The 10,001-nt window shown below is 39.2% G+C and overlaps 1 protein-coding gene across 1 annotated transcript; it reads right to left on the minus strand.

Annotated features, from left to right (window-relative positions):
• Positions 1–662: 662 nt before the first annotated feature.
• Positions 663–4,967, minus strand: hs3st1 (heparan sulfate (glucosamine) 3-O-sulfotransferase 1). Its single transcript, XM_057850012.1, has 2 exons — positions 4,756–4,967; positions 663–3,837 (listed from the first exon to the last, which is right to left on the minus strand). The coding sequence occupies exon 2, from the start codon at positions 3,717–3,719 to the stop codon at positions 2,802–2,804; it is 918 nt and encodes a 305-aa protein (XP_057705995.1). The 5' UTR covers positions 3,720–3,837; positions 4,756–4,967; the 3' UTR covers positions 663–2,801.
• Between the last annotated feature and the right edge of the window lie 5,034 nt (positions 4,968–10,001).

A 10,001-nucleotide genomic window follows, 5' to 3' on the forward strand; every position in this document is an offset into this window, starting at 1 on the left:
ATTTATCTCATAACTATTGCTTAGTTGTATTTTATTATTTTCTGTCACATTTTTCCGATATCTCAGATGATAAATAATTGATTCAAACAATGAAAAATTGGGGAAAAAAAACGTTTAAAAAGGTAAATATATGAAAAAGAAAATCTCAACCACTCCTTAATATCTGCGATTTCTGCATCGCGACCCTTGTTATACTACCATGTTTCACCCATAAAATCCCCCAAAAATCCAGCTTTGGCCATTCACAGCTGTGTCTTGACACTCAGTGATATATGCTACATGGAGGCTTTGGATCGAAACAAGGTAAGTACGCGATAATATCTCGTTAAAGTCATGGCGTCTGTCCAGATAGAGTTTTGTTGTTTAAATTTTCTTCTTTTTTTTTTTTTAAATGCCCTCCTGTTCAAAATGATGTATCACACGTGCATATCAGACAATTGTGAAAGTTGGCTAAATTGGGGGTCTTAGAGCGGAACTTCAATTCACCTGAGTGTTTTCCGCCTACTAAATAAATAAATAAATAATGCTGTCCATGAAATGAAATACCCATTATTTTTTTACTGAGAAAAAATAACATAAATGTCTGACAACTAATTGAGTCAGCGTCTGTTAGAGTTAAACATGTTATTGTTGTACAGCGGTTAGCATAGAAAAGAATCAACGATACACAAGCTGAAAATAATAAAGCTCTTTATTGTAGTATTAATTATTAATCTTATAAAAGTCTATTTACAGGCAACAATGATCCCACCACAAATTATAAGGAAATCAAATAAAATATTGAGCGCTAGACTGGACCATTTTACAGCAGAATGAATATATTCGGCACACACTTCATAAAAATTGCCACAGAACATTCTGCAAGCATGGCTGACATGGTGGATTGAAAATGTTTTAATGGGGGTTCAAACATTAAGACAATAAGACAATAAGACACCAGGAGTTGTAAATGTTTGGAGATGCTCCCGTCACAACTGAAATGAAGTGTTCATTCCTTTATCACATTAAATGAGGTATTCATTTTGCAGAGGGTGTGAAAAAATGTAAAACAAACAAATGAAAGCAGTTATTATGGTCCTGGGTCTAGAAGGGTCGAGCGAGATATGGTTTTATTATCGCCAAAGGCCATTTGTTTGGAATCCTATAAAATTCTTGCCAGACAGATTTTTACAGTACAGTCATAATTTGCAAATGAATGTGCACAAGTGTAATTGTATAACTGCTTCATGTGAAAAATAAACCTGAACAAAAGTAACTTGAAAATCAGTTAAATCTCATGAACACAGTTATTAAATACAAACAAAATCTGCTGTGGCAAGATGAATGCAATGTGCTCTTTGTCCGGGAAGGGACTGAAGGAACCCACCCATCACAGCAGGTGGATGCCCTTCAGGTCAGGTTAATTGAGTTCAGGAAAATGAAGCTATGTTTGATAAGATAGCAACAACAACAGCAAACTACTTGCATTGAGAGAGTTGATAAAACAAACATCCATACTTTATTCATTAAAAGTTTGGAATATTTAACATTTGCATGAAATGTCAGGATGAACCTAAAATCCACTATGATGTTTAAATAAATTTAAACCTCGCAGTGTTAATGTTTAGTTTTAATTAGGGCTGTCAAAATTATCGCGTTAACGAGCGGTAATTAATTTTTTAAATTAATCCCGTTAAAATATTTGACGTAATTAATGCACAAATGCCCCGCTCAAAAAGAATTAAAAGGACAGCAAAGTGAAAGGTGTACTTGTTGTGTGTTTCGGAGTTTTGCCGCCCTCTGCTGGCGCTTGGGTGCGACTGATTTTATAGGGTTCAGCACCCATGAGCATTGTGTAAGTAATTATTGACATCAACAATGGCGGGCTACTAGTTTATTTTTTGATTGAAAATTTTACAAATTTTATTAAAACGAAAACATGAAGAGGGGTTTTAATATAAAATTTTTATAACTTGTATTAGTTATTATCTTTTATTTATTTTCTATAAATTTTTATAAATTTTTATATGTTTTATTTATTTATTATTTATATTTATCTTTTAAGAACTACAAGTCTTTCTATCCATGGATCGCTTTAACAGAATGTTAATAATGGTAATGCCATCTTGTTGATTTATTGTTATAATAAAGAAATACAGTACTTATGTACCGTATGTTGAATGTATATATCCATCTCGGTCTTATCTTTAAATTCCAACAATAATTTACAGAAAAATATGGCATATTTTATGGATGGTTTGAATTGCGATTAATTGCGATTAATTACGATTAATTAATTTTTGAGTTGTAATTAACTCGATAAAAAATTTTAATCGTTTGACACCCCTAGTTTTAATACAACTCAAAGTTTTCTAACAAGGCATACTGACTGGCATGATTCGAAAAACTGTGTTTGATCAATTTGATCTAAGAACCTCCTTGTTATGCCGCACAATGAACTTGTATTGTCGATTAATGCCAAATTTTGAACTGCATGAAGAAGGGGAATATTAGGTGAAACGGGTAATGTACTGGCCGATTCTTAAATCAAAGACTTATTGCAAGTTTTTCCATTCAGGTCCTTGATAGAGAAACATTATTTGTGCAACTAAAAGTACTTACACTTTGGAAAGCTGTGCCTGAAAATATCAATGTTTGCCTCTAAAGGTTCAAGTGGATTTTAGGTTCATTCTAAAATTTCACCTAAACAAAAAAACAAACAAAACCAAGTATTCTCATTTTTTCATGAGTAGTTGCAGCATGTATAAAAATAGATTTAGTGGTGTGCTCATCAACTCTGTTAATACCGAAAGCGAAAGTTTTTACTTCCAGTCGAACGTTCGACCCACAAGCTCAAAGAACTTCCTATTGGGTTGGTGAAAGAACTGGTAGAGTTTCTGCAGGATGGCGGGGGCTACGCGAGGGTGTGCCCTGCCCTTAGAGTCATGCAAGCATCGCTCCCTCCCGTGCTCCCGCAAACAGTAGAATCCCTTGGTCTTGTTAAAGTAGAAGTTGGAGGCATTGATCTGCGGCTCCAGCCTCAAGAAGCGCTCCACCTTCGTCATCTCAGGCAGGGGGTCCCTGATGAGCTGGTCGCCGTCCACCACATGGATGCTCTCTAGTGGGAAATACTGCAGCCAGTTCTGCATGTGCACATAGTATAAACTGCGGTTAAGCGCTTTGTAGCCCAGGTTGATTTCGCCGTCCTTGACCAGCACCGACTCGATGGGCTGGTAGCGTTTGTGCTTCTGGAGCCGGTTGTAAAAAACCTGCGTGTAGTCCGATAGCACGCGCTCCGTGGGGTCCCTGAGGATGAGCAGCAGCTTGGCATCCGGGTTCATCTGGTGGATCCGCTTGGGGACTTTGGCGGAGGTGAAGTAGGCAGGCGTCTTCTCCACTGTGATCTGATTGGGGAAGGCGAATGGCATCTGGCTGCGGTACCAAGGCAAGCCCTTCTGGAAGTGACTTTCCCAGTCAAAGAAGTGCACCTCATTCTGGGCCGCCGCCACGGAGCTGTGCAAGCTAAGCATCTCAATCAGGGCTCGTGTCCCGCCTTTCCTCACGCCTATGATGATGATGCGTGGGAGCTGCTGAGCAGTCCCGTTGGGGTGGCCCGCTGTGCCGTTGTCTGCCGGAGAAAGGGCGCTAGGCGGTCCCTCGGCTTCCACCAGTGGCCCAGATGAGGGGACGGTGGGGGAATGCATGGCAAAGAGCAGCAGCCCGAGAAGCAGGGCCGCCATGAGCGAGGTCCTGACCCTGGAGGATTTCAGCCTGGCGAGAGCAACAAAACTGGATCCCACATCGAAAGCCGGTCAGATTCAACTGGAGTAGTGAAGAGCATAAACAGTCTGGGCCTCTCTGCAAGGGTGTAAATAAATGATGTCACATGTACATTATTTCATTCACATTGCAGGGGTGTTCTATTTACAGCCTAGTGGCCATGTAGTCTTGCCTAGTTAGTAATTTAGTAATGCGTTAGTTAAAAGCCGGCCATTTATTGAGTCAGAATACAAGAAAACAAAAAAATCCATGGTAGATTTTTGCAAGGGTGGTCAAACATTTGTACTTTAATTTCATTCATAAATTGACTAAAGAATACAGATATTTGGCTAAAAAAAAAAAAAAAAAAAAAAAAAGCAAAACGCTTTAAATTTTTTACCAATGTAATATTGAAAATATAATACATAATGTTAAAATTCATAATTATTTTTAGAATTCATACCATTATTGCTATGAATTGATAATGACGAAATCAATAATTTGTTAGGAATACTTCTTTTTTAACGAACAGATTTTGGGGGGGAGAAAAATCAAAATGTATGCAACAAATGTATATGATAAATGCTAGTTTCAAGAACTGAGCAGACAGTGGACCTACTTGTCATTCTCTGGTGTAGCGTCAAATGTCCAGGTAGCTAATGTAATTATCAAGTTTTTTTTTTCTTTTTTATAGAAAAGAGAAAGACACTAAAATCAATCATCATGAAGGAAAGATTTCAAAACTTAAGTTGAATAATTACAACAATAGTGATGATGATGATGACCATCATCATTATTATTATCAATATCAAAACAAATTTCCATATCAATACAGTGATCACTTTTTGGAAACCTGCTAAATTAATATTCAAAACCCTATTTCGAAAGCATGCATACACAACACCATACTGATCGACAGTATATATTGAACTTCTGTTCAATAACTTCAGCCACAGTAATAGAAAAGTGCACTTCCACAGAGATGTGCACAATTGCTCATTCAGAAATAATTCCTACCTTTTGTATCTACTCAAGTCCATACGAGGAGGAATTGATGCCTTGCATCTTGTGTGTACTTCTTTCCCAAACGCTCTACTCGTTTGTGCGCTCACGCCGAGGAGAGCGTCACCTCCGTGGGGGAGAGGGAGCCAGTTTTGACGGGATAGAGAGTTTCCTCCGGCGGAATGTCAGTACCTTGACTGCTCCTCCTCTGCTCCCCTCTCTCTCTTTCTCCCACTCCCCTCTCTCTCTCTATGTACAGCTTCATGGTCGCGCCCCCTTATGACTAATGATGACGTCACAAGGCGGGATTGACAGAGGACATCTGGCATGTAGAGAATTACGTTGTACAACACATATAATTAAAATTCAACATTGATGAAATAAAAAATAATTATTGATTTTCATGAACAAAAATATTTAAAGTAAAAAAATATATATAGCGTTGCACTGATACGAATATCGGAATTGGACCTGATGCGGCACTTAAATGCGGGCATGGGTATTGATACTGCGCAATATTGTATGTGCTCTTCGAGATTTAGACTAGCTTCATAACGCAGGTCTTAATGCAAAAATCCCATTTTTTCGTGTTTTTCCAACTTGAGTGAGGCATTCACTTGATGGTCTGAATGGGAAAAGTTGCATAAAAGTGGAGCATTTCAAATCCGATCTAGGTTAGTCTGGAACACCAGACTCACCGCTGTTCCAGCAGTCTGGCGACTGTTCAGCGGATCAAATTCCCAGAGCGGAGCAAGCCACAGCAAACAGACAGCGGAGTGGACCAATCAACGACGGGCAGACGTGATGGTGGAAAAGCGACAAGAAACTCTAGCGCTGGGACGAAAACATACGAGGAGAGCGGAGAAATTCAACATGGCTAGCGCAAGACAGACTGTTGGTTTAGCAACTCGACGTGTTTTTGGTCATTTAAAACTGAATTTACCGCGGATAGGAACTAGGGCTGTCAAAATTATCGCGTTAACGGGCAGTAATTAATTTTTGAAATTAATCACGTTAAAATATTTGATGCATTTAACGTATTTAATGCCCCGCTAAAACAGATTAAAATGACAGCAAAGTGTAATTTCCACTTGTTACTTGTGTTTTTTGGTGTTTTGCCACTCTCTGCTGGCGCTTGGGTGCGACTGATTTTATGGGTTTCAGCACCATAATTATTATTGACGTCAACAATGGCGAGCTACTAGTTTATTTTTTGATTGAAAATTTTACAAACTTTATTAAAACGAAAACATTAAGAGGGGTTTTAACATATAATTTTCCATAACTTGTACTAGCATTTATCTTTTAAGAACTACAAGTCTTTCTATCCATGGATCGCTGTAACAGAATGTTAATGCCATCTTGTTGATTTATTGTTATAATAAACAAATACAGTACTTATGTACCATATGTTGAATGTATATATCCATCTTGTGTCTCATCTTTCCATTCCAACAATAATTTACAGAAAAATATGGCATATTGTATAGATGGTTTGAATTGCGATTAATTGTGATTAATTATGATTAATTAATTTTTAAGCTGTAATTAACTCGATTAAAAATTTTAATCGTTTGACACCCCTAATAGGAACATATCCCCGCTCTCCCGTTCGCCATCTGTGTTGTTGTGGAGACGACTTCCGACGCGCAAGACTGACATTGCTCGTTAAAAACACGTCACGCAAATAAACGAATGTGATTGCACGGACAATTTCGTTCAGGCTCGAGAGGCCAATAAGGAGCTGGATCCCAGACTCTATAGCTGGAACAACGGTGAGTCTGGAGTTCCAGGCTAGATCTAGGTCACTTTTGTACATGGTTAAAATCCAATCTGGGCCACATTTTTCCAGAATGTGGCTGCGGTCTGTCAAGTCCCCCAAATTGGAATTCATGCAGGAATTACGTCAGCAAAAAGCGAGAGAGACAGGGCGCTACAGTAGCAGTGCGGCTGTGCATTAGCGTTAGCGCCTAGCTTGAACGTGGTTTTTGGGGAAGGGGCGGGCTTGACAACAGTCATAAAAAAACTAAATGGGTTGAAGATAAGCCTGAGAATGCTCGTTTTTTTCTCTGCTCCAAATGAGCAATATTTCAAAATTGCTTACATGGCGGGGAGTCGGGGCAAACTGTCCGTATGTTTGTGTATGCGCGTCATGTGTAGTCATTTGTTTTGATGCTCCTACGCATGCGGGTCAGTTTGCTCAGCGCATCTCAGACTAGAGCTGGGCGGTAAACCGAAAATTTACCGTCACCGAAATTCTTCACGATGACCGACGTAATTTTGACCATGTCGGTAAATTTGGTAAATTAATAAAACAAGAAAATAGGCTTTTCATCCCGCTTTGACTCTGTGTTCTTCGTCTATGTTCATTCCCCTTTAAGAAACCAGTCAATGTACTTATGTAGGGAGTCACATGATCATCAGGAAGCCAATCAAACAGAAGCCCTGTAAGCTAACGCTAGCAGCTAACGCTACAAGCAAAACGTGATGGAGTGTGGCTTAAGGGAGGTTCGCCAAACTATCACCCGACATTTAGTAGACTCTTGGTGGCATCCTGACGGGCTTTCACCCGCTGTCCTCCCTTGTTCTCACGATTTCCGGAGATGGTGCTTTCAGTGCTTTCTACTGGTAGCCAGGCCACAGTCTAACGTTAGCGGCTAACGCTAGCGGCCGCTAGCGGCTAACGCTACAAATGAACGTGATGGAGTCGGATAGCGGCTCTAACCTTGTCGAAATGGCTGAACTTAATGAGTGGATTGGGCACGGACTGCATCTAGGAATTACTATGTCGCGTTATTTTGTATCTGACTGTGTGATTTCTCTGATAGCTTTTTTGATGGTAAAGCATTCAGCATAAAGCACAATCCAACGGTGAAACTTATAATATGGCCGAGAAATGGCCCCAGCTATTTTTCTGTATGTGCTTAATTCTGTGTCATTATTGCTAACATAAAATCTTAAGTGTTTCATTTGCAGAAGATCAATATAGCTTTAATGTATGTCTGTTTGGGGGTTCATGTATGCGTGCATATATTAAAAAATGCACTGGGGGGAACCTGAAACCATAAAGTAAACACTTGTATTGAATAATTATGTCACAGCAGCCATTAACAATAAATTGTCTTTTTGAAGTGTACTGTTCAAGCTGCAAGTCATTTGTGTTACAATGACATGTTTGCACAGGCATATTGATTTTGACAATGTACATTGTTCAAGCCATACACGCTGTTATAAATGCTCATACTTGAATTCTTATTGTTTACAATACATTTTAATAAACTTAATGTTTAGACTGCATGTACAATTGTTAAATATATCAAATTGAATGCTGGTAACTAAATCAAGAAACTGTTCATCTGTATTTCATGCATTGATTCAGATTTTCAAATTATATAACAGTCCGCTTGGGCGACTTTATCGTCATTTATCGTTATCGAGGTAAATCTGCTCAATTTATCGTGATACGTGTTTAAGGCCATATCGCCCACCCCTATCTCAGACTGCGAATTAGTGCGCATGCGTGATACTTGAACAGGCTCAATGAACAACGGCAGTCTGAACGGGCACGCCAAAAAACAGATATGACCAAAAAATTGGAATGGTGCTTTAAGACCTGCGGTATGAATCTACCCTCAGTTTCTTACCTCTGGTTGTCCTTCTCAAGATGGCCGCTGATTACAAATGCAGCAGGAGAATAAAACGAAGAAGATGAAAACAATGAAGAAGAAAATGAGGAATGCAATAAAGATCGTAAAAAATGACTGAAAGTCAATGGGGTGGGGGTGTAAAATGGTTGAGTCAAGTCCTCAGTGTTTTGAGACGACCAGGGCAGCTTTTAATCTGTTCATTTAGCAGTCATATTTTTGATGGTAGAGCCTGTGGAGGTAAAATGGGTAACACATTACACAGAGTTTGTTCGTATTAGTCAGTTTTTCCTGTCTCACACATAATTTTAAGCAGTATCTGACCATGGTAGCTATGGTAGCAATTATTCAACATTCAAGTTGGTAAACATGGTATCAGTAAAGTATCAACATTGGCCGATACCACACAGTCAGGTATCGGAATTGGGAGCAAAAATTGGTATGATTAAAAAGATATATTTCAGGTATACAGCATGATGGTGTAAACGTGAAAAGGTTCTGGTGTAAAATCTGCGATAACCAACACTTTTTAAAAAAAGGGAAACTGAATCTGTGTATCAAGGAAATCTGTGGAGATTTTTTTATTCCATGTTTGCATGGCTCATCTCGAGCTTACTTCCACACTCCAAAATGCCTCATGCATGTAAGGTTCATCTATACTTGCCCCACCAAAAATGTGTTTATGGATGGACATTCTTGGTACTCTCTGAATTTGATGCCAAAGAGTCTACTAAAAACAGGAATATTCTGGTTTAGCTTGGTATGTTGTTATTTTGTTTTGCAAATATGTATTGTCAAAGGTGTTTGAGGAAAGTGTTCCCCACATGAAGCACGAGGGCTTAAGGGCTTTGCAGAATGAATATGAATGCATACGCATGGGGACTAAAAGTGGTTGCAGTTCCTACACTGTGGGCAATCATCCATATTAAATATACTTACTGGGAGGCTGTGGGAGGTTGGATTCATCTGAGACTTTCTATTGGTTTAGTGGGTGCTGGTGTTTTGGATAGGAAAGCAAAAATACAACTTTTTAGTTTTTTAGGTTTGGTACCATGGTCCAATTTGAGGGAGGCATTAGATTTTCTTCAATAAGAGTTTTTTTAGTCCACAATTTCATAAATTGCTCTGTTTGGCTTGGCCCTTGGTCAGAGTAAGCTAGCTGCAGTTGATAAAATACACCACAATTTCACAGTGAAGAAGATTAAGGGCTTTTTCACACTAGCACTGTTTGGTCCATTTTAAACATTTTAAAGTTATTTTTCTGAGATAGTCCGCTTTGTTTGGAGAATGTGAATGTGAATCTGAACTGTAGTTCGGACCAAACAAACGAACTCTGGTCCGCTCAAAAATCGTGGGTCTCGGTCCGCTTTAAGCGCACCCTGCTTCGCTTGTGGATGCAACCGGAGCAGGGTGCGCTTTTGCTACTCTATGGAGTTGTGATGCTACACATCCTTTGAAGCGGAAGTACAGCACGCATGCTATTCAAAATCAACAATGGCAAGATGACAGATGATCCATGGCCAGAATTTTGTTGTGCTGTGCTAAGCAGTTGCATTTCATTCACAGAATCAGGTTCTAATTTGGCGGTTGTGTTTTGCATGCTGTTCCTGAACGGAC

Source organism: Corythoichthys intestinalis, chromosome 11 (genome assembly GCF_030265065.1).
Source record: "Corythoichthys intestinalis isolate RoL2023-P3 chromosome 11, ASM3026506v1, whole genome shotgun sequence".
Lineage (NCBI taxonomy): Eukaryota > Metazoa > Chordata > Actinopteri > Syngnathiformes > Syngnathidae > Corythoichthys > Corythoichthys intestinalis.

Coding starts and splice junctions, on each gene's coding strand:
- hs3st1 (XM_057850012.1), bottom strand. CDS start 3,719: ATGGCGGCCCTGCTTCTCGGGCTGCTGCTCTTTGCCATGCATTCCCCC.